This window comes from Prorops nasuta, unplaced genomic scaffold (genome assembly GCF_024137725.1).
Source record: "Prorops nasuta isolate Cenicafe-Biocafe unplaced genomic scaffold, Cenicafe_Pnas_1.2 PNAS00008, whole genome shotgun sequence".
Classification (NCBI taxonomy): domain Eukaryota; kingdom Metazoa; phylum Arthropoda; class Insecta; order Hymenoptera; family Bethylidae; genus Prorops; species Prorops nasuta.
Window position 1 is genome coordinate 5,210,470 of NW_027116805.1, and position 24,829 is coordinate 5,235,298.

The following is a 24,829-nucleotide window of genomic DNA, read 5'->3' on the forward strand; positions in this document are numbered from 1 at the left end:
GTTTGTTATTCGAACAATGAGCGACCTGGTGAAAAGTAGGACTGGAGAGGGTTGACGGGGGATGATAGAGGGATGAATGGAAGCGAAAGAGGAGTGGGGGGAGCGAGAGAGATGAAACGGGACGAGCCGGGGCTTGAACTGGAAAATGCGAGGGAAAAGGAGGCACTGCTCGATTACGCTAATGGACCGAGAGATGCGGTTCGGCCATTAGTATGATAATCCACTTCCGCTATTGGCCAGAAACGCTCGAAACAAAAGTGTTCTCGGTATTAAAACAGAAGCTAAGCGCCATCATTAGAAATTTATCGCTGCTGTAAACAAAATACTATCGCCACCGAGCTTACTACAGCTTTCCAATTTTTTCCTCGTTAAATTATACGTGAAACCTGAAAATTTGCCTCGGCCGAAGATTAACAATAAAAATTTCACGGTCGAGCTGGAAACTTGTCAGTTCTCGGGAAGATAAGAGAGTGGAAGGGGAGAAGGGGAGAGGGGGGGGGGGTTGAATTAACGATGGTTCACTTCAAGTCGAGGAGAAAATGTTGGCAAAGCGGAGCCTCCCAAACAATTAAAGCGCTCATCTGTTTACCGAGTTAATTCGAGCCGAGAAAAGAAACGTTTAGCCCGAACCGGCTGCGGTGAGCGCGCAATGGACGACGCTGAAACGACAGTCGAGATAAGCGCCAAGGCCGAGGAAGAAAAGACAGAGACGCAGAGACCTCGGCAAAGGACGGAAATAACGCGGTAGCGAGAGACTTAAAAATTCCGCTTGAAAACCTCTGCCTTCTTGCTGGCTAATTCCTTTTGACAAATTTTTCCTGTCTCACAGTTTCTTTCTCCAGCGAACTTGCGGCCATTCCTCGCAGCTTAGTTCGAAACTCCGTCGATTATCCGTCCCTCCTCAGCTTTTCAGGAAAATTGATGAAATTAAAAATCAGGCCTGCGTAATCGTTGATCGAATCTACTTGGAGGATGTGGATATGTATCTGTATGGCGATTCGGATGGTTTTAGCCGATTGGGGCACAATGATGGCTTTAATGGAGATTGTTGGAAGAGGGGGGGGGGGGGGGGGGGTATGTGGAGATGGCTGGAAAGTTGGCAGAAATTCGCAGCTTGGCGGAAAAGTTTGAACGATCCTTGTAGCCGCATTGTCATTTCGTGAGAGGAGAGCTGACCGGTTCGCGACGATAGCCGCGGGCAAATGGTCTAAAAAGGAGAGGGGTGAGAAAAGACACGAGGGGGTGAGAGTATGGTAGTTCCTAGAGAGCCGCAAAAACTTCCAACACAGAGCTATTCAGGCTGCGATGTTCAACGCTTCGCGAAAACCACTGTCCTGCGAAAAGCACACCACCATCCCTTGTCCAGGAACTCCAGCCTCACAGAGAAATTTCGTCATTACCAAGCAACTTCTTTCATCATTTTCTTAAATCACGTTCTGGGAGGCTGTTATGGCTCCCTTAATGAAATCAAATTCTTTATTCTCCGGGAAAGTACGGCGGAGAGAAAAGCGTGGGGAGGATCGAATACTCGTTTCGGGGAAAAATCGATTTCCTCGATACGGAAGAGGAATTCCGCGTTGAAAAATCACGAAAGGGTGAGAGGAGGGAGGGGTGGGGGGTGAAAATTTGAGGGGGAAAGGGCCAGCGAATGGTAAGGACTTTGGGTGTTCATATCGCTGGGATAAGATCGAATTGGAGAGGGTGGGGGAACATTCGGTATTCATGGAAAACATTTCGAGTGCGAAAGCACGAATGCTGTGTGTGTGTATGTGTGTACCAGGGAATAAGTAAACCCGTATAACCGGTGGAAACAAGCGCAATTGAGATCCCCGATAGAAAAGTTTCGGACAACACTCGACTTCGACGGAGGAGAACCCTCCAGCGTGAGTTTTCTATCAGTTGGATGGAATCCCCACCATACCTCCCTCCCCTTGCTAAGAACCAACCCAGCCAGCAAGATGCAGCCATCCCTCTCGCTCGTCTATATTTTCTTTCGACCCTTAATAAAGAATGCACTGCAAAAACAAATTTTATCTCTTCTCGCTCTCGAGCCACTACTCTCTCTCTCTCTCTCTCTCTCTCTCTCTCTCTCTCTCTCTCTCTCTCTCTCTCTCCTACATGCGATTCATCATTCGAGTTTTTCCTCCGATTCTTCGTTTTCTCTCTCGTTAAAATTATATCGAACGTGTCTCTAAATATCGTGCACCGTTCTCTCGCTGGCTCTCTGCGAAAAATGTGGATTTTTCAGATTTGAACTTTTTCTCAAAAGTCTGCAAAGAGTTTGAGATAAAACGTTTGCGTTTCCGCCTAGGTGCGAGTATGTTGCCTCTTGACTCTTCATAAAGAACCCGGGGTAAAAACAAATTCTACTCCGACTCGGTAAATCTTTTATTTTTGTTCAAACATCAGATTTTACGCAGCGGATATTCCTGGATGGGTTTCTGTATTGGTGCAGGAGCGAGTGGATTTCACGTAGTTTTTGCCGAAAGTCTGACGGGCTCTCGCCGGGATAAAACGTTTACGGTTTTGCATAGGTGGGCGAGAAATAAGACGCAGTTTTGCAAGTAGATAGTACTCATGCGCTGGTAGAAATTGTATCCATTTCGCTGCTTTTAAACGCCTTTCGTCTCCCGTGTTTACCGTGTCGAGAACGAGCCAACTTCACATCGTAAAATCTCCCAGGGACATACCGTGGAACTTTCCCCGCTGAAATTCTCGATCAACTCTCTTTATACTTTTCAATTTGAGCTCGTTTCAATTTTCATCCCGACCCACTTTCCAGCTGCTGCGCGTTAAGTACACTCGCCAGAATTTTCTTCAATAAGCCGGAGAAAAGGAAGCATCCAGCGAATTAATTAAAACGTTTCAATTGCCATTTTTAACGAAGAATAATTTTTTGATTTGGCGCCGTAGCCCCGATACTTGTTCCCTGCTGAGGCAGCGCTGGAAAGTATTTTTTTTTTTTTTTTTTGCGAGATAAAAATGTTTGTCAAGCAACAGATTGAAATCTGTTGTACGCCGAACGTGTGCAGGATGTGTACAGGATGTTCGGGATGTATATATAACGCACACTATACGCATGACGATATTACGATTCGATGGCATCGTCGATTGGCCCGTTGGGAAATCGCCATTCAATTGTCCACTCCTCTGCAATTCTATTTCCAAACGCCCACAGAGTACCCCGTCGCGTCTCTAGATTCATATTCAGCGATCGAGTCCATTCCGTATATGTATAGCTTAAACCGATTTCCCATCTCCATTGTTCATTTCTCTCGAACAAGCCCCATTGCGGCACAATTCGCTCAAGTCCACTTAAAATTATTCGAAAGATCCGCTCGAGCGTTCCCACGAATTTTTCCTTTTTCTCCTCGGAAGGTTTTTTTTCCGAATAAAGGAGATCCTTTTTTACGAATGCGGTTGTAAAAAGGCTCGTTACTGAATTCATTCGGTAAGCATAAAAAGTCCCATTGCAGCGAACAAGTAGTTACACGTGTACATAAAATGTGCCATTTCTGGGGAAATCGTCCTGCCCGACCTAAAATTATTTCAATTTTCCAATACGGTTATGCAAGGAATTTTTTGATTTTCGCCGAGTTTTCGGGAACGAGCCTGTCACTCTTTTTGATTCTTCGAGCGTCGATCGGTCGAAAATTAGAAATCCTCCGGTGCGCGGGGAAGGGTCGTTGCTGCATTCGTTCGCCGCGCATGCCACGATTGTTAGACTCGCTTGTAAACGAGGAATTACGCGATGGTCGTTCATTCGCAGCTATATTCATCCTCTATCGTTAGTTTTCATCTTTCCAACCCCCTCAAGCCTACATTATCCCTTTTTATCCCCACCGGTGTTCTTTTTACCACCTTGTAATCCTTTGCATCCCCTTCGCCCTCTACCTCCTCCCCGACATACTTATACTTTTACGCATCGTCGTTATCGCGTTAATCATTTTACAAGGCAACCGCACCCCCGAGAACCTCGCATGAAATATTAAAGTGGCCTGAAAGAAAACGCTAATGGACGCCTCGTGAAAGTTCGGCAGGAAATTAAGGATGTGTGCGAAGATATCAAGGAATTCCTGCAGGAGAAACAGTTGCAGGTATCGATCTGCAAAATATTCTTTTCTTTTTCGTCGCACCGAATACGAAACTTTTCAAATTCAATTTATCTGATAACGAACGCGCGAATTTGGAATTTCGAACACGATTTTTAAGAAGTGACGATTATCCATCATTTTCCAGGGCTCGTCGTCTCTGGTATTAGCTGTAACCGGAAGCAGCTGCCATTATTAGAGTCACGTGGTACATTGGCAGGGAGTCAAGTCGAATCTACAGTGAGGTGATTTCCGGTGCGAAGCGTGGCCTCTTCCTGTCGGAGGACCCCCGAGGAGTCGAGGAACGTAGCTTCCTGGCCTGTATTGGTCGACTTTCGGCCGTTAATCTTCGTCAACTTCCGGCCGTTTAACGTCCCGACACTCGAGCGCTAAAGACCTGATAGATGCTTTTTAAATTCGACTTTTCCACCTGGCAATCGCGTGTCCAACTTTCCCACCGACCTCCACGACGTGACTGCATAATTATCGAACTGCCATGCCTGTACACGCCAATTAAATCCTTATGCAAATCCCGTCGTGTTTAATAACATCCCCACTCGGGTCTAATGAAGGTCTCTACAATTTTTCCCGTGAATTTCAGCGCGATGATTCAATTTGCCCGAGCGAATAAATTTTCCTTCGAAAACTTTCGATTTAGCGCGACGAGCGACGAGCGACGAACGGCGAGGGTGGTGGTCCTCCTGGAAAATCAGACTATGGAAAGTTCTTATGTTTACAGCAGCTCCTTCGTTAATACAACAGAATTCGTGGAATTCGGAGGGAATCCGACAAGCTGGAGCATCCCGCGCTTCAGTTTAATCCGCGCGAGAAGCTTGAAACTCAATTGCGAGGAAGCTGACGATGAGGGGGTAGTTCGCGCACAGCGCGAGGTCCTAGCTAGAACTGCGACTAAAATTCGATAGCTTTTATTCGCAACTGGTCGAAGGCTCGATCGGTCCGTCGAGCGAGCTTTTCTTCCGAGGTCGAGGGGTGCCAAAACTGGCGGGTTTCCCTAATTGGAAAATCGCTTGACCGCGAGAAAGTCGAGTTTCCAGAGTTTCGCGGTTCTCCAAGATGGCGGCTAACCGCAGCAGTATCGCAATTAATTGCGAATTGAAAACTTCATAATGCAATCTCAGCGATATTGCGACCGCACAATGGCTGAGCAATTAGCTCGCGATTGGATCTGCTTCCCTGGTTTTCGGACCAACCCCTTACAGCCAGCCCTCGTTCTCGGTGAACCTGTACCACTGAGTCCTCTGTTTTTCACCCCCTCCGACAACTTTCCGTTCTTGGTGCAAACTCACCGATTCTCCTACGTATTCGAATTCCCTATAAGCCTGCATTCACGAGAACGACGAGGCGAGACACTCGTAGCGAACTAACTGAATTCCATCGTACGACTGTGTATTTAACCTCATTTTCAGAAATGGCTCGAAATAGCTCGCAATTGGGGAGCAACGCGATTTTCCTGCAAAAAATGATTTCGGTTGAATTTTGACGAGTCAGTTATATGGTTTAGGGTGGAGATCGCATGTGTATGGGAATGATTAGTTGGAAGACACCCTTGGTAGGGGTTGGTTGGCGATGCCGGAGGGTCGCGTAGGTCGCCTGGGTGTTCTCACGTATCCGAGTGCGGGCGTGTATACGTGTGTGGCCCGTTGAAGCTGTTGAAGGTTAGTTACTCCGGCGGCAGGTCAGGTTAGGTTGGGTTAGGTCAGGCAACCTCGCATAGGTGCACTGTAGCGCCCAATGTAATGCGATTTGCGAGCGTTATCGGAACCCTAACGCGGCCTAACACGGATTTCCATAAACACCAGGTCGTACGAGTATTGTTTTCCGCCTCCAATTATTAGCCCTCTTAATTATCCTTACAAAACCTCACCCCCTTCTGCCTGCAAATATCTCCCTTTCGAACACTCCTGCATCAACACTTCGACTCGTGAAACGTTGCGTGGTCTGACCAATTTCATCCATAACTACTTAATATCTCTCCCCCTCCCCTCTCGATGCAATAAGGAAAATTTTTAATAGAAATTTCTGGAGAATAGTGATTAATGCGAATAATTCATAGATCGGAGAAGCGAGTTTCACAAGGCAGCAGTGTAAACAGTGGGAGAGACTTGGTAAGATAGGATTGAGCCAGTGGTGGAGCAGCGAGAGACATCTCAAGGGGGTGGTAAGGGTTGGAGAGGGTTAGAACGCAACCACTAATGACGCCCAGTGTCGACGACGACGACGACGACGACGACGACGACGAACTGTTTACGCTGCAAACCCTGTGTGCACGAAGAAGGAGGGGTGGACATCCAGCAACCACCTCGATCCCCACCCCCACGAATTGCTCCACCATCATCTATCATTTCATCTTACCACGTATCGAGCAACCTATCATATCGTCGATCGATCCTTACCCCTCTCCTGGATCAGCAAATTAGGTTATCTCGTCGCATCCACCCTCCTATCTTGCTACAGGTCACCCGAGGACTGTCGGAGATCCCACGAGGTCATTGACCTTTCCGAAAAATCTAGCAGTATTCATTCGAGACAAAAGATCGTTGCATAATTTTCTCCTGGAATATATATATATATATATATAGCAACAGCAATTTTCAACCTTTTCGACCAAATTAGAAATTGCTGCCGGTTGATTCACGATTGAAGTAAAATGCGGGTATAGGAACGTGAGCACGAATAATACGTCCAACGACATTTTTTGATCAGCTAAAAAGGGACGGGCTTAGGCACGTTAATAAGATTTTTGCGGCCCGTTAGCCAGAATAAAGCTCCGTGCTTTTAAGTGGCCCTAAAGTGCATTCTCCGGGAATACACTCTCGTGCCTCTCCACCCTAACTAAGCCCTAATTTTCGTCGAATAAAAACGCGATCCTCCCACGCCAAAATTCTCCCTCGGGAATCGGCCATCAGCAGCCGTGAAAAGATCCTTTCCTCAAAAATTCAGTATAGGTATATTATTATATCCGTGCTATTAAAATGATGCTAATTTCCCACGATGGCAATGATAGTTATAATATTATTGTTATTACACGTAGGTATTCAATTTTTCAAATCCAATTGCACGAACGGTAATTATTCTTGACTCGGTTGATCCCAAAAGGGGATTGAGATGGCATTTCGCAGGTGTTTCTAGCATTGAACGTCTTGAAGGGTTTGTTAATTAGCGTGTTCAGCTTCTATCAATGGGGAAAGCTGGCATTTCGTGCATGGAATACGTAATAGACGCGCGTGATTACGTATCAACGTTGGCGATTGAGCTAAATTGGGACGCGTCGGTGCGCCCGACGGAATGAAAATAGAAATTGGCCCTGGCGATGACGAACGAGGTGCGAAGTTGAATCGCTCGAAAAGGCAAATTCTCCAGATGGAGAATAAAAATGTCCAATCTGCCCTTTCTCAGTGCTTTTTAATTTTCCAACGGAGATGGAAGGGTTAATTCGACACTGGTATGTCGTTCGTCGGGAAACTGAAATTTTTAATCAAAAGCTTTTTGCGACTCTACTCCTACTATTTTTTGCAGGAAATTTTACAGTTTAATTCTTTATCCAGGCATTGTAAAGCAATTTTTCGTAGTGCACATTTTCCCCGGGGTTTTTGAGGGGAAAGATTTACGGGGTATCAATGATAGGAGCGTCGTTTCCCGTTAATCCGCCTGCTCAACTTCCATTTCGCGCGTGGCGTCCCATAGCGTCACGTGATAGTAATAAAGGCAATGGCAAATAGAAAAAGCCGTCAACGATACTGCGATAAGCTTCCACGAAAGTACGTCGTGTTACGTGATCGACTGTATATAATGCGCAATAACAAAATTAATACGTTCTAATTTCGTGCCGCGCGATGACTCTCGTCCTTCTGTCACCAAGAAATTTTCATGAAAAAAATGTAACACGAAGCCGGTGACTATAGTCTCATGCACGAAAACTACAAAATTTATTCCATTACCACGATAACAAAAAATTCTGTAGAAAAAACGCGTTTATCGAAGCAGGTACATCTTCTAATTTGTCTGAAAGAGAGGTGGGAGGGGCCAGGGTTAATTAAAAGGAGATAACAAAATGTCACAACATTGATGGGAATTTTTTTCGAGAGCTTCGTTGCGTGGTTAGGGAATTTGGTGAATGTGGACGAGAGGATCGATTAGTGAGAGATATAGCAGAGGAATGATAGGAGATCTTGCAAATTTGTCGTGGAGTCGTTGTCATGAGGGTAAAATGGAGGTGGAGGGTTCGTAGGGGTGGCTGTTGGAGGGTGTTGGGAAACAGGAAAAATTTGCATGACAATCGGGGATAGAAATAATTACGCGAGAAAGGGGTGGAGAGATGCAAATTCCTGGTGAGGCTGGGAGGATACGGGAAGAGAGGGGAGTGGCAGGAATGCAGATAGGAAGGCGGAGGGAAAAATATGTAACTAGCGTACAGGGGGTTGAAAAGTCATAGTGAGACTTGGTGGGTAAAAAGAAAAGTAGTTAAGAATGAATTAAGTTGGGTTTACACTCTGTACGGCAGAAGCCCCCGGGAGCATAGTGTACACGATAATCACCCCTTAACGAGATAATATGGAGGATCTCGGAGCAATTTGGAAGGAAGAATTCAATTAATGAAAAAGAAAGAGACGCCGAGAGTGGTGGAGTGAGAGAGCAAAGACAACAATAGCAAGAGAGTCTGTATAAAGAAGGAAAAAAGCAGAGTGGAGGAGCAAGAGAGAGAGGGAGAGAGGGGGGGCGGGGGGAGGGAGCAGAGGATGGAAAAAAAGGAAAAAAGCTCAAAGGGGTGGAGGACAGCTTTTATTTACACGAACAAGCTAAAAAAGGTGGAGAAATTGCTGGACCGGAAGTGCCAGCCCCTTGCACGCTCCACGCAACTCCTGGATAAATAAAGAGGTGGGGTGCTTGGGGGGGTGGAAGGTCGTTATCGTTGTACTCGTCTAAAGCAACTATGGGACCGTTTGTCTCCGGCGACTCGCTACTTGCATGAGATGCGAGTTTTCTCGAGCGGAGTTTGCCAATCCAGCGACGGTATTGACGTTCTGGCCGGATGAATGCCACTCACCCCTTAAACCAACCCCTTGCCTCTACTCTTCTCTCCGCTTCTTCTTTCCTCTCCACTTTAACCCACCTATAGTATATCGTTTTTCAGAAGCCTCAAAAACTCCACACTTTACACTTAAAAAATTCACTTACATTTTATTCTATAGTGGAAAGAAAGAGAGGGGGTAGATTCTTACGTCTACACCGATAAATATTTCAAAAATGCCACTTTTCCAACCTTCGTAATAAAGAAACGCTCTATGAATAGCTATGGATTTTTAAAGCCATCTATACCATTTCAAATAAATCCTTCATTCGTTCTAGAACGAGGAGTTTTGTCATTTAGATTTTTATATAATTTCAGACTATTTTTCTCCTTGATTTATTTGATTTTAAGATTGTTAATATAATTACATAAAATAAGTTTTTCAAGCCGCATTCTTGAGGTAAAATTGAAGGCGACGACTGGATGGAGCTGGGATTGGTATAATCCGCTTAATTACCGCGGACTAGCCTAATTATCCTGCGTTAGGCTTGGAAGGGAAGGGCGAGTGGAGGTTTACCAGAAACGAGCAGCAGCCACGAGGATTAAGGAAAACCTCGCTCAGGTTTATCGTCGTGCTTTAAGCTCACCTCCAAGGAGAGAATATCGAGCAGCTTCATCCCCCCCCCCTATCCCCACTACCTCCAGTAATGGATGCCTTTTGATAATAGATTCGTTAAACCGCTTCCCAGTAACAGAGTCCTCCTCAAATTTGCCCTACAACCAAGAAACTTTTTTAATTACCGACTTATACCAAACCCTGCCAATGAAACACGCAATAATCTCCGAATATCTTAAGATTTCCCGCGAATAATTTTCATCCCCTTAACGTCCTGTTAACATTTGCATAATATTCGTAATTCTTTCCAATTCAACAGCTGAATCCGGCGATTGAATCGTAATTGGAGGGAAAAAACGGAGAGTTAATTGTCGGCTATGAGGCAATTAAATGTTTGCGAGGACAACGATCCGGATCGTTTATGCCGATAGAAAATGGAAGAAGGAGACGAAGAAAGTGCGAGAAGAAGACGTTTCACTGAATTTTGCCAAGAATAGGAATGTACTAAAACCCGCATAGGAATCGCAGGAGCGAGCTCGCAGGTACAGGTCGTTTCCCGCGGCTGTAAATTTTACGATCTTCGGGCCCAATACCTCAAGCAGCTCCATTTTCGCGAGAACACTCCTTTTTCTACTGATTGCGATGTAACGATTGCACGATTGGCAAAAAAATGCGGGAATTGAGAGGAAGAGACTGAATGGAGTAGTAAAAAAGGAGAAGAGGGGGGAGGGGAGGGGGTGGTAAGGGTGAGGAATAGGGGTGCCCATTAGTAAATACAATAATCCATTAAAGGAAAGATCCAAGGGGAAAATACGTATATAGAGTCAGACATCTACTGCGAGAAAGATTCGCTTGGATTAAATTTTTATATATATGCACGTAGCGCGCGTCTGGCAGTTGCACTTATCCTCTCTTCCAGTGCAGCGATACGAGGTTGTGTGAAACGTTGACGAGTCTAACGCAATTTCTTGATAATATTGTCAATTCGATATTAGATTGAAAAAATGGTAAATGCGATTGTGTATATCTCTCCTATACCATAATTTGTATAAAATTCTCTCTCTCTCTCTCTCTCTCTCTACTTCCTTCTCCTTCCCTCTTCGTAACGTATTTACGCACGTTTCACTCGCACCGGGTGTAAAAAGGTGAAAGCCCTTTGCGTTTGATCATGAAAAATGATTTTCCCGTTTTACGTTTGACAAATTTTCGCAAATGTCAAACAAAATTAATTGCCGATTGTTTGGAAAAGGCTCGCCGGCTGATTTTCAAGTTCTGCTTGCACTGTTTGCATGGCTGGGAAGGTCGAACGTCAAAATTGGCCCGGATTTAACGATTATTTATTAATGAAAATGGTAAACGGCCAAGCACGAAATTAACTTTGGCTCTGACCGATCACCGCGGCACTCGATGGACTTTGAGCGTGGAATTCGGTGATTAACGAACATTAATAAACGCGTTATTGACAAGCTCTTTTATTTATTCGGTCTGTTGCACTCGACAGAGAAAAAAATACAATATCCATGCTTTCACGCTTCGGTGTATACAATAAAATGTTGCTGTTAAATAAATGGGAGGAAAAATTATCATGGTTTTTTTTTCAGGTTAGAAATTAAAGTATAAAATGACGATGAACCGGAGCGAAATACCTCGAGCAAGCTTGGTCAAAAATAATTGAGAAACTGAGGCAGTGTTGCGATGCGATGGGAATTTCGTCCCTACACCAAGACTTCCAGACGCTACGCTGGTGAACGCCTGGAAATTGTAGCGGGGGATCAAAATTTCTCCACGGTATCGCAACTCTAATTTCAGGCGGGATGATTCAAATAAGAGAGCATTTATATATATATATATATATAGTGTTGCAAATAAATTGAGAAATTTTGAATTTCGAATGCTCGGCCAAAAAGGACTGACGAGCGCGTTGTCTTAACTTTTGTCTCTTGCTCGATTCCTCCTCCCCTACTTCTACATTTAAGAGTGGTGGGGAAGGGATGAAAGTACTTATTGAAAAGTTGGCGATTTACGAGGGAACTTTCAGGCTCGAGATCTCTGCGGGAGTACAGCGATAAATCGAAATTGTATGGGAGACCCTGCTGAATATAACTCAGTCATATACAGGATCTACAGCAAGGGGATTTGTAAAAATAAAAATTAATCGTTGATTAGAATTTAGTTTGCATTTTTTACAAAGGTCTTTGTTTGATTTTATAATTAAAACGTAGAGTGGGACAAGGATGGAAAGAAAGGTTGACAATAATCCAGTCTCTTTTTCAAGTGTCTCTTCTTCCTCGTTGTTTGTCTCATTTTATTTTTTCTTCCTCTTTTTTTTGACCGAAGTAAACTCCGGGTGAAACAAACGGTACTCTGCACTTTTCGAGGACAATGCAGCTGCCCGCAGGAGAAACGGCTTTTCACCACCTATCGACCCTTGCAAATATCCCTCCACTATACCCATCCAGCCCCAGCCAGCGTCACCATCCGGGGATACAGGTGAGAAAGAAATTCGTCGTCCGAACGAGACAATGGCCCACATTGTTCGCCAACCAAGAAAACAGGAAACTTTGAAAATGAAACGATCCTGTTTCGCCACTTTCAAAAGCCTTGCCGACATTTTTTACTCGTACAAGGGAATTGACACAGGTCCACTATACACACTCCTTCTGTTTAAACAGGAAAAATCCACCCTCGAGTTCAACCGTCGTGTTAAAGTGCAAATGAGTTCCACGTTAATTATTACAATCATCCTCCACTTTCAGTTCAGTTTTCTTAACCTCCGATACCTTCCGATTTCTTTATGTATTTAGTTTTTATAGTCGAGAGACGCGAGAGTTTCAACGTTCTTTCCTGCGGGATGTACCATCCATATTCGAGAGGGAGAGGAATATAACAGCTCTAAGGGAAATAATAAAACAGCCAGCTGAGTCCAGTCAGGTGCATCCTGGAGAATAGGATGCATCATGGCCAACCTCGAGAAATCATTTCGTTCCATTCTCGTTCATGGAATTTTTCGTGCAGGATTCTTGAAAATCTGCAGTATACCCATTTCAATTATTACTGTATACAGCACTGCATAAATCAAATTTGTTAGAATGGTCGAAACGTTTGCAGGAGTTATGTGGAGGAGTCCAATAGCTGGGATGCCTCGAAGAAAAATCTTTGGAATTAATTTCGGGGAAAAGGAGACTTTGGAGGGAATTCTTGAAAAAGTAAGAGGGGAATACGAATGGGGAAAACAATCGAAAGGAGAGAATTTCGTAAAATGGAGATAACGATGAAGTGGAAAGTGGCAAGAAGTGTTTTAGGAAAGTCAGAACGAAAATGCGATGAATGAGCTGGATTGAAGCTTGATAGTAGAAAAGAGAGAAGGGAGGGGGGGGGGGGGGGGGGAGATAGGGAAGTGGAGTGGCGAGATATAAAATATGCGGGGGAAATATGGCTGATGCATTTCCCTTAAATATTCGTCGGGGCGTTATGCGAAAAGGCCACGTCAAGCAAAAGGTGGAGAATAGAGAGTGAACGCAGTTGGAGTCGGCAAAGGAGTCGTCGAGCGAGAAATAATCTTAGTTTCCCTTGGACGTCATTTTTTCCATCCCCTCCCTTGCATACTTGACGTAACGTAGCCGACAGGTTGACTGACGTTTTCAAATATTATTTTACTTTTCCACCCCCTTCCACGCTGCTCCATCACCCACTCCAGACTCAACCACCCTTTCGTTGCCTGCTATCTGTGATCTTTCTTCTCTCGTTATACGTGATATACTTCATATGTACCTTCTTGCAACCCTTATTTTTTTTATAAGACTTATTTCCACACCCCGAACTCCCATTTTCCTCCCCGTCTGCCGGTATACCTATCCTTCGAGCGCCATATTCCAACGGAATTTGACAAATTCCCCGACCAAATTTAAATTGTCAAATTCATGTTTGTCAATGAGGTGGATTTTCGAGCGATAAGCGTTGAGCAGTTGTTGAAATAATTAGATTATAATAGGCGTAATATGCTGGCTATATTTTAAATTGAATTCTGGCCCGAGTTTCTCTCTCGGGATATTTGCGCACACGTGTGCACGAGCGAATTAATGTATGTACGCCCAATCCTTGGCTGGGATCTACACGAGTCGTCGGTCTGGAAATGTTCTTGAAGCTCATCTTGCGCACACACCCTTCCCTACAGCCCTCCGCGCGAGTGCGGCCCGCAAATCAGTAGACGAGTAGGGAATAAAAGTTTACATATTCACGTGTGTGCCCCAGACATTAGCCAAGAATTTTCTCTCCAGCCCCTCTCTCTCTCTCTCTCTCTCTCTCTCTCTCTCTCTCTCTCTCCTCTGTTGTAAAGTAATAACGTGGATTTTCACTGCTCTCCTTTTCTACTGTTGAACTTAATCAGTTAGAAGTGCCTCCACTGCAAAGCGTACCACGCTCCAAAGTCACTCTACAATTTCTCGCTCGTTTCCTTTGCCCAACCACTTTTTTCACGGATTAATTAGCCCACCGAAAGAGATCCCCTTCCTTCTTTACATCCATGAATATCCCTTCGGTCGGTCCACCAACCTTGGAGGATTCGGGTGTACAGCAGCGATAAGCGCTCGCGGCCCGGCGAAACTTGGCCGCGCTGAATTTTTCGTCTACGAAGTTTTCCTCTGAATTTAATTTCTGAAAAATCTTGGTCGATTCGGTGAAACGAGCGGGTTCGGAGGATTTGCGATAAGTCAAAGCTCGAGCCGAGGATAAAGGTCTGAGTGGGAGGGTTACGTGAGGAGCTTTTGCAAGCTTGACAAGCTCGCGATATGACTCGTGGGAATCAGGGCTACACGGGGGAAGGGGGAGGTTGGAAATAAGGATTGCTGGGGTTGGAGGGGGGCAAAGTTCGATCGGATTCCGGGAAAATTACGTCGGAGGAAGCGAATCAAGCTTTTAAGGGGGAAGATCGAGGGATGGGGTTGGAGCGAGACGTAAGAAGGTCGCAGGGGTTGACTGTGGAACAAGAAAACCTAGCTGGTACTCTTGCATTTCGATTTCCTATGAATGAGGCACCGCACAGGAGCTGTTTGTGCTCGTACAGGCCTCGAAACGGCGCAGTTTCCTCGGCACTGACGACATTTTATTACCAAAGCACCAGGCTTCCTCCTACACCCCCACAATTTTCTATAGCCTCCTCCTCCTGCACCTCTGCCATTCAACGACCGTTCGCAATTGGACTTTTCAGGCGCTCCACGTGCCAAAACCTTTCAAATTCATCCAATCGGATGGGACCCTTTAACGCGTCGCGCGAGGAGAACAACTTTTTCCAAAGACAAATATTTCACGAAAAAAGATATATGGAGCCTGCTGGAAATTATTGTTTATTATGGATAGGTAAAGTTTGGGTTCCCGGGTTGGACGGGACTGACACGCGAGGGAAAATCGCTCGGAGATTTTCTTGATGGTCTTAATTTGGAAAGTTTGATGATTCGAGATCTTAAGCCGTTTTCGGGTGAGGGGATTGTCGAGGGTGGTCGTATCTTTGAGCGAGGGCAGGATTTCCGGCGTTGAATCGTGCGTGTCGTAGCAGTGACAGTTTGGAAGATGGAATTTTCGCGCGGGGCTTGCAACGCCACTGGCACGAGACTCCCTCGTGAAAAGCTCGCATCGGGTTAGGTTAGGTTGTCGAGTACGTGCAGGAGTCATGCCGTTCTAAATAACCGATGGAGGATGTTCGGGCGGACACGTGTTGGGCTTGTCGTTCTTTGAGTACCTACTCGGCTTTCGTGTGCCAAGCTTTTGCTTTCCTATAGCCAGTGCCACCCTTCCAAAACACCCACAGAAGCCTCCATTACTTCTTCCTCCACCGTCGATACCCGCTGCGTCCCTTTCCCCCTGAAACTTCTCTGTTTCGACTCTCCCACACACTTGTTTACTCTTACGTATATACTCTTCTACCCCTTCCAGTGCGGATCACCCCCTCCCTCTTTAGACTGCTAAAAAGCATGTACACCACCTCGACTCGATTTACACTCAAAGCCCTCTCCACCCCCAAACTTCCCGTCGCGTGCCCCCTCTGTTCTTATTCCTGAACGTTTGCCAAGCCTGGATTCACTCTCGTACTTTCATCCCTTAAATCTAACTACCGTCTGCCTGCTTCCAGGCCGGATTCTCTTGTCGCGTGAAAATTATCCTAATCTCTCGTGAATCCCTGCTTAAAATCACTCATATAATTTATTTTCTAAAGATGCAGGTGGGGAAGGGGGAGAGAGAAACAGTGGCTGCAGTAACTATATGATAATTTTCTCATTTAACGCGGCTGTCTACTAACTGACGATAAAATTATGTTTGGATATAGATAAGTTGGTGGAGAGGATGAAATGGGAATTGTGTGGTATATAGCGTGCATCGCGCGGGACCATTAGAAAAGGTTTTGCAATAGGTGGAGAGAGGCTGAATGGGTAGGGGGAGAACTCTGTCTGAGGCCCGAAGACAAGAGGTGGGGAAGAACGGAGGTGGTAGGGTGAGTTCGAAGAGGATGGCTTTAAAGTTTGATGGGCTATCCCGTGACTGCTGGAAGCTTCGGCAGTCTGTTCCGGGTCTCTTTATGCGAGCTTAATGCATTTTTGAAGCTTGGAATATCATAAAGGCGATGCAGTAATAAACTGCGCTGAGCCAACCCCGTGTACCAACCCCCCGAGCATCGCGAAGGGGTGGTTGCGCGCCATAAAGGAAAGTACCCGGAAGGGGACTTTGAAGGGGCCGAGTGAGATGTTAACAGCCAGACAGCATTGTCGTCGAGCCACACCCACGCTTCCTAATCAGGGGTGCTCATTCACCTTATTTTCCCCTCCCCTCGGCCCCCTGCACTATACCATCATAAAACTCAACATTATTTCTCTCACTCCTCCCCCTCCACGGTATTTCTGATTATCCATGCCGGCATTAGCCGGTCGAGCTAATGGAACTTCCTTTGTGGAATGCACTTTTTGAATAATCTCATTATTTATAGGGTAGAGAGCAAAAAACAGATGCTTGGTCAATATTGAGAAGAAAGATGTTTGCCAAGGAGGATGGATAGGATTTCTTCCCTGTGTGGGTAGGGTTGTGCTGAAAGGAAGAAGAGACTCTTTCCGGGCGGAAAATCGTCTTGCGGAGGATATTGGGGTGGGGAGGGTAGATTAGGGTATGTAGTCCTGCAGTATTGGCCACTCGGTGCAGTCTTCGTGCGACCGGTTGCAAATCTTATTTGAATTGGAGATGGCGAGGTTAGCCGTGGTCACTCCAAGGTTGGTCGCGCTCTCTATAGGAAGCTTAGGGGTGTGCCTGCTTGAAGGCGGAAGTGGAAAAGCGATGCTGCGAACCAAAAACGGTTTGATGGTAAAGAGTGGCAGGGGGAGGGGTGAAATAGGGAATGCTACTGAGCCGAGAGGAGGTAAGTAGCTTATACCTTGGCGAGACTCACCCCCACCGCATCTATTGTGGTTGGTTCTCTCGCCGCTTCCTTTCAAGACCCTATTTTGATGCCGACCACTTCAGATCCAGGTATATACTATACCAACTGTATCTGTCCCACGGGATAACCCCCCGGTTTCCTTATTTATACTTACAGCTGGACAAATTTCTGCCAATCCCCCCAACAACACTCTAACGAGATCAATTTCGTCTCCTTCCCTTCTGTATACTCCCTTCATTCCACTTTTTCTTTAATTTACTCCGAGCTAAATCAAATTCTTCGCGTAACACGATTTTTTCCTCAATTTCTATCGATTTCATCGATTGATAAATATATCGTGTAACGTTAAAAGCGATTTGGCTAGAAAATTCTATTGAGCGGCGAGAGAGTCTGATCCAACAATCGAATTTCTATACTTACGAAGCAAAAGCCGGCAGCTTGTTGAGATTTTGTTTTGCTTGTTTCCTTACTACCTTTTTATCCCTTTTTATTCAACCACGTAGTAGAATTAATTTTATATTTTTTTCCAACGCCTGTACCCACGTACAGAGAATAATTACGCAGGTAGAATTTACTCTAGATGGAATAATAAAATTCTGCGGTAGAGGAAGCTGAATTTTGCCGGGCGGTGTTGGTTTCACTTCCGCCCTCGCCCCTCTTTTCGTTTCTTTTTCCATCACTAGCAGGCCTTCTCGCCCTTCCCCCCCCCCCCCCCCCCCTCCTGTTTTCGGTCAGAACCACTAGCCCAGCCGCCTCTTTTACCTGGCGAACGTTTCGTTTTACGATGCAGTTCCGTGCGAGCATCCTCGCTGAGCTGGCTCCATCCTGATGAGCCATAGAATCGCAAAAAAATAGCTAATCCCTCAAATGAAACGAATAATCGCCATTCTCCCACCATAAAACTGACAGGGGAGACTTAATCGCTCGAGGAAAAACTCTCCTTTGCCTTCTTGGAACGATGATGGTAAAAAGGGTGAAAGGATCGGGAAATCTGCGGTGAGGGATTCGAGAAATATTTTGTTTAAGAGGACAAAAAGAGGAAATAAACAGATTCATTACATTAGGCAGAGGAGAGTGAAATTTTTCAGCGAATCTGGGGATTTCTTAAGGGGGTAAGAACGAATTTCAGAGTGTGGGGGCCTCATCCTTTTAAAAGATTAGACGAGGAGACGATCGAAGGGGGTGTTTCGGGTTGAAATAGGACAAGGGAGGCTGAGGATGGGGAGGGGGTGAGGGGAGTGTTGGGGTAGGATTTACCACGCAGAAGGAAATTCTTTCTTGCGACTGTGTGGCAGGCAGGAGTTTCCTCCGGTTCCACTAGTACTACTGGGGCTGCTCGCCTGGGAAATCCGTCCTTTTATTATTTCAAGCAGAGAATAATAGGAAGTGCTACGCTGACAGCTATCCAGCCGTCCTCTATAAACGCTTCCGTTTATCGAATAACTTTTACCGACTTTCTCACAGGTTTTGTTTCCTCTCCCCACCCCCACCCCCTTCCTCCACCGTTTCTAGCTTTGGTCCTCCCTCACTCGATTCTTCGCCCTATTTATACTCCAGACGTAATTAGCCCTCCGACTTTCAAATATTGTACAAACCATTTCGCCGACTAGTAGATAGTATCAATCAGCTATTGGGGACTTTCTTTCAATTATTCAAATCAGTCAAGGTAAATTTGTTTAATCAATTGGCTAACCGAACGAGTGTTAAACGAGCTCCATCAATTTATCGATCGAATTACTCGATGGACCAGCGAGAGACGGACAGTATTTGACCTCTCTTCCGATTCAAGACAATTCAGAGGATTTTTGTTGTCATTGACGAATTTATCGAATTTTTTGTTTCAGAGAAATCAGCCGAAGTACTTGATAAATTGGATAACGTAAAACGAGTTGTTGGTAGATCCAGCCTTGAAATTCCATCGCGAGAACAGTTTAAAGTGTATTAAAAGCGAAATCCCCCAGTTGTTCCTCGTCTGCTCGGTGGATTAATCGTGAATAATATATCCCAGCGCGGCTAGTGCGCGCGAACTAAATTGAATTTTCCCTTTCGTAGGAGTCATCGGACTCTATTCGCCACGATCACTGGCTGATTTTTATAATTGACCTTACAATGGAAAATACGGAGTCATCGCAGTCTTGAATTTTTGCTTCGAGAAAATTCAGTGTGTTCTCTTCGTGCGTGTATTATTTCTCCAATCCGTCTCTTTAAACTGAATCCGCTTGGAATAAAGCACAGTGATAATTTTAGATTTCACTCCAGGACGTTTGGATGGGTTCGGTTTGTTATTTTTTTCATTAGCAGATGAGAGTTGAGAAGCACTGAAGAAAGTGGAGAAGAGGGGTAAAGAAAAATATAGTTTTGCAGATGGAAAACATTCGAGTGGAAATACGACTGTCGTTAAAGTCGAGATAGCAAAGTTGCGTCTCAAAGGGGGTAGTTAACCCCCTCGGACACCTCGCAGCCTCCGCTTTTAATTATGGCCACTTACGGCGTGGTTGACGGCGTTCCTTTAATTAACGAAATAATGACGCTCCGCGGAGACGCGACTTTACTCCCGAGTATCGGCATTTGCTTTCCCACCAGTCTTTCGACAATTTCTTTCATCCCTCAATCTCATGGCTCTCGCTTTGATCACTTTCCCCCTCCACCTTGAGAACCACTGCTATTCTCCTTCCTTGACCATCGAGGAAGAGAGAGGGCTTCCTTATTCCGCATCCAATAATTTGCGTTAATTCCCCTTGCTCCACTTTTTAATTTTTCCAACTATTTCTGTTTTTAAAGAGGGCAGAAAACTCTGAAATTTCAAGATTTCGTTTACATCCCCATTGACGCTCGCAGCATTTTACGAGTGGCATTGGTAGCAAGAGCTACGGGAAGCTTCGTGGAAGAAACGTACAGGGGACTACTAAAGCGAGAAAGAGAGAGAGAGAGAGAGAGAGGGAGGTTTGGGGAGGGGGGAGATGAGCAAATCCGAAAAGTCCCTCTCAAAGCGTTCTCGTCGAATAAAATTGCGAGGAATGTGAAATCCTTTTAAATATCGCGTAATGGAATTCCTGGACCGGCCATTGCTGAAGTCAGTGCGTTTTATTAGATGCGCTTAATACGACTTAAGGAGGTTTAATGTTGCAGCGTTGTTCGTTAAGTTGGCGTAGTACCTCCGGGATGCTTCACGCCACTAGAATCCCGAGACTCTTGATAAAATTCATATCTACAACCAACCCCCTTCCCCTCCCTTCCCCGAAAGCTGCCTGATCCTGCCCAATTACCCCCTCAAACCTTTTGTTATCTTTTTTGCCCGCCCCAACTTTTCTCCTACTGTAAGCTCTGCACTCCCCCCCCCCCCCCTCCCCCTGCTTATTACATCCATTACACGAAATACTCGTGGCAAATGTTCCCCGTTCGCTCTGCATTAAGCTTTTCCACACTTCGCTACCTCGCCGCATCGCCAAACACCCGACTAGAGCTCTTTTACAGATTTTTTTATTAACAATAATTTCAAATCTGATTTCATAGTATTCATGACTTTTTTAAGTCTGAAAGAGAAGCCTTGTGTAATAAAGCTCGGAGCTTTTAAGCCGAAAGTCGTCGTAAGGAATCGTATGGCGGACTCCGAAAAAAACGTAATCCATCCGTTAATGCACCTTCATTTTCACCGTACGAATCTCGGAAAATAGATCTCGTATTTTCATAACGCCTGCTTTAACCAGAGCTTTTAATTGAAGCGGATTGCCATACGATCTTATTTCGGATCTCGTTACCGTTCATTATCCTGCATTATACGCGACTCCGTCGAAACGAAAGCTTTAAAAGCGCTACGGTTTACGATTAGCCTCATTGGATTAGAATAATGCTATTTATAATGTCATTCGATATAACGAGGAAAAGCTCTTTGGGATCGCTTTCTCTCTCTTGTGAAACTCTTAGGCCGGTATCATCAACGGGAACTCTTTTGTTAAAGGAAGACGATTCGGAGCTGGATAACAAGTTTTGACTGGAACGTAATCAGGGGTGAGGAGAGAAACTGGGGAATTGAGAATAGTGAGAGAGGAAGGGGTGAGGGTGAAAATATTGGTTTTTCGCTAGTTTCCTCTGCGAGGTTAACGCGCGTATGACCGGCAGTGGCGCATAAAGCGCGGCATGTCAACCGCGGGGACGTCCGAATGCGAGCTTGCGAGCTTGTGCATGCGCAAAGGGGTCGCGAAGAGGATGGATGGACGGACGGGCCAGGCAGTTTTGAAGCGCACGCGAACACGTCAGAGCCAACTTGAAATTGAGTTGTCATCCACTCGCCAAGTTGTATGGCGCCCTTTATGATGGCCCTGGCTATTCCATGCCAAGACTATTAAGCTACGAAAGCTCGCCAAGCTTGCACGAGCCCTTAATTAAGGCGCCATTCTTTTCCTTCCCTCACTCGTTCTACACCCTTTTATTTTTTCACTCATCCTTCGCTTCATGAAAACGCCATCTGCTAACTACTCGTCGATTTCTACGATAAATACTCCCCCTCCACAACGTTCCTTCCTGCTCCATTTTATTCTCAATCCATTTCTCGTTCAACCGAGCTTTCGGGCTGTTTCACGAACAACAGAAACGTCGGGTCAAGACGGAAAATTCATTTCTGGACTATCGAAGCAAGCTAGGAGAAAAGAGGGGTTGGTAGCGGGGTAAGTTTTCAGGGCGATAGGAATTTATTTCTTCCCCTGTTGTTCTCGTCGAAATTCCTTGCTTTTTAGCCGAGCTAACGGAGCGGCGCCCTTCGCTTCCCGGAATAAGTTAAACTCCTCAGATATTGTCGGTCCGACGGAATTAATTCAAAACAAATAAATTTCCGGACGGAGTTTGCGCCGGACTTAAAAACTTGTTTCAGCTTCGTGACCAATCCGCTCCATTTTCTGCAGGACGCATTAAAGTTTTCGCGTTAAGCTAGCAAAAGGTTTACGAGGCACTAAGACCCGTGCCAGAACTCGAATTCGGGATCATATACCCCTCCCCCTCCCCTCTTAACTCCGTCCCACTAGCCTTTCGATTGGTCCACTTCAACCTCTGATTACGCCGAAAACGTGCACGGTTCTGGACACTGCGCAAAGAAGGTATATGGAATTATTACTATTATCAAGCTCGAACCCTCGAAGAGCTTGCAGACGAAATGAAAAATTCCACAGAGATGGCCTAAGTATTGCTACAATATTTTCATCAATTGCCACCCCAACCCCTCGAATTATTCAAAATCGTAAAATAGAAAAATATTTAAAAAAATTGTCTATAATATTTATTCGATCCAAAATCTATAACGAATCTATTGTTTCTGATTGCAGAGGGTCGCATTTTAGAGCTGCATTCACCAGATGGAGTTCACGAGTGCTGGTTGAGAGCCTCTGACAATGCCGAGGCCAATGTCTGGTTCAACGCGTTACACTCGGCACTCGCTGCACTCACCCTGAAGGCTTTAAGACTTGCCTCTGCCCTTCCGGATCCACCCCAACTTCAACATATCGGCTGGCTAGCGAGAAGACACTGTCTCCAGGTGAGAAAATTAGCACCCCTATATTGCACCATCCCCTCTTCGCCCTTGTTTACCCATTTTCTTCGTTCAATCCACAGCCTACACCTGCCTTGGTTTACCCCAACCTGGACCCATCATCCCCCGAAGCTCCCTCGCTGCAATCTTCACCCCTCTTCAAGTGCGAAGCCCACCTCGATAAACGTCCCTCCAACCCTCCCACTCCTCTCCCATTTTTTTACCTACAACTCTATTTACCCCTTTTAGCCATTACTTCGCAAGCTTCCTCCTCCGTCTCTTTTCATGTTTCCCCAGGCTTTGTCCTCGCTCCTGAAGATTCTTCACAGAATCTTCAGCCCCTTCAGGTGAGAAATCCACCACCACCACTGTGCCTAGCTAGCCCTTTTCCGAATGCTCCTCAACCCCTTTTGACCCTTCCCCTGCTCCACCGAGCATCTCCAGCCTCTTCCATCCCTTTCAAAGGGTAGCCCTTGAACCGTCAACCCCGCTGTGCGACTCGTCGTTATTCGAGTTCTCGAACGGCCAAAGAGCGGAGACTGCTGCCTGCTGTCTCCACTCGAGTAGTTTCTCTTAAACCGGAACCGGATAGGCTGAGACTGCTCTTTCACGAGTTCCCCGCGACGACAAAGCCACGGCGAACTTTCTGATAAGAGCCACCCGCATCGCACCACCGCTAGTTATCCCATTATCCTAGTGCAGAATTACCTCACAATGCTCATGGTTTACTTTCCAGGCTACTTACTGCGCGCTCAGCATTATTTTTCTTCGTCTCAAATACAACAAAATTGCTGAAAAAATGTATCATCGTTCGCGCACTTTTACTTTCTTCACGCTGAACCAATTTTTGCAACAGATTCTCAGCATTGATATTCATAGCCTCGTTATATATAAAATTAAGCGGCTCCATAAAATTTTCCATCTCGAATTCATCAGCCGATGAGGTCACTTAACCGCGATAGACCCGAGAAGCTCAATGATTTATCATAAAGGCCAAGTCAGTTATGGACATGACGGGAGAAATAGTAATTGCTGTCTGATCATCGCAAGCAGTTACCACTGTCTGATCATAACCATTTCTTACTACTGTGCATCGGTGCGATAAAGCCCGGCCGCGATGGTTTCCAGCTTGGCTCTGATCACCGATTAACAATCCTTGCTAATTACCGAGTTCATCAGAGCAGGAACCAGTTTTCGTCGTTAGGATAGCACTCGTCCGGGGATTAATTAGCGCGTATCTAATTAAACTTTCGAAGACAATTTTTGCGCTATCAAAGGACCGAGCAAGCTATACCTTCTCAAAGGACTTTTCCAGTTAATTAAGCGGCGAGTGCTTGGTTCAATCGTATCGCAGCAAATATTGCCCTTTTTTATCCTTGCCCCCTCCCTCTAACGGCTCTCTATTACCACTTCCATCGACCCCTGCAGTCACTTGCAGTTTGCCCCTCCTCACCGAGCTTAATTGTACGGGACCTAATTATCCGGAACGATCGAAATTCATTAGCCGCGCGTCTGCACGCATTCCCGATCGGCCAGAAGTACTCGCGCGATCTCAACTTTTCCCTCTCTCGCTCTTTCCTCCTCGAATTTACCTCTCTCCCCTCCCCAATGCCTCCAGGTGTTGCTCGCTCGTTCCGAGAGACGCCATTAGCCCCAAATCGCTAAAATTTCTTCCACGAGTATAGCAGCGCCAAAAATCCCACGGCAAAATTCGTGACGTCGTTCGACGAGTTTAATTAAAAGATCGAACGATGGAAGATTTTTGATTGGGAAATGTAGCGAAGATTTCAGGATTGGAATGGGAGAGCGCGGGTCTCGTTTGGGAATGTTGGTATAGAAATTGGTGCATGGTCTTGCGGGTGGAGGAGGGAGGAGAGAGTTGGTTTTGGGTTGGATGCTCGTTAGATCCATCGGATCTCCGTGATATTAGCTGATTATTGGCTCGATCCGTTCAAATACGCGCTGCCGGCTCAGACGTACCACCGGGGGACGCAAAGGGGATGGTGGGGAGGGGTGAGAGGAGTGGCTGAGGACAGAGGGACCGGAAGGGGGTGTGTTTAAGCACCTCGTGGGACAGTTTCGGAGGAGAAGCCATGGCAAGGCAGGGTAGCGGCAATCAGGTGCGCTAATGCCAATCAATTATGTGCTATGAACTCCC

The 24,829-nt window shown here is 45.7% G+C and overlaps 1 protein-coding gene across 3 annotated transcripts in view; it reads left to right on the top strand.

Annotated features, from left to right (window-relative positions):
- Syn1 (Syntrophin-like 1) overlaps positions 1 to 24,829 on the top strand; it is a 200,728-nt gene that overhangs the window by 144,890 nt on the left and 31,009 nt on the right. For all 3 annotated transcript variants that reach the window (XM_066730411.1, XM_066730414.1, XM_066730413.1), the window contains exon 4: positions 22,469 to 22,677. In XM_066730411.1, the coding sequence (XP_066586508.1) occupies positions 22,469 to 22,677 (209 nt within the window). The remainder of the gene's footprint in view (positions 1 to 22,468; positions 22,678 to 24,829) is intronic.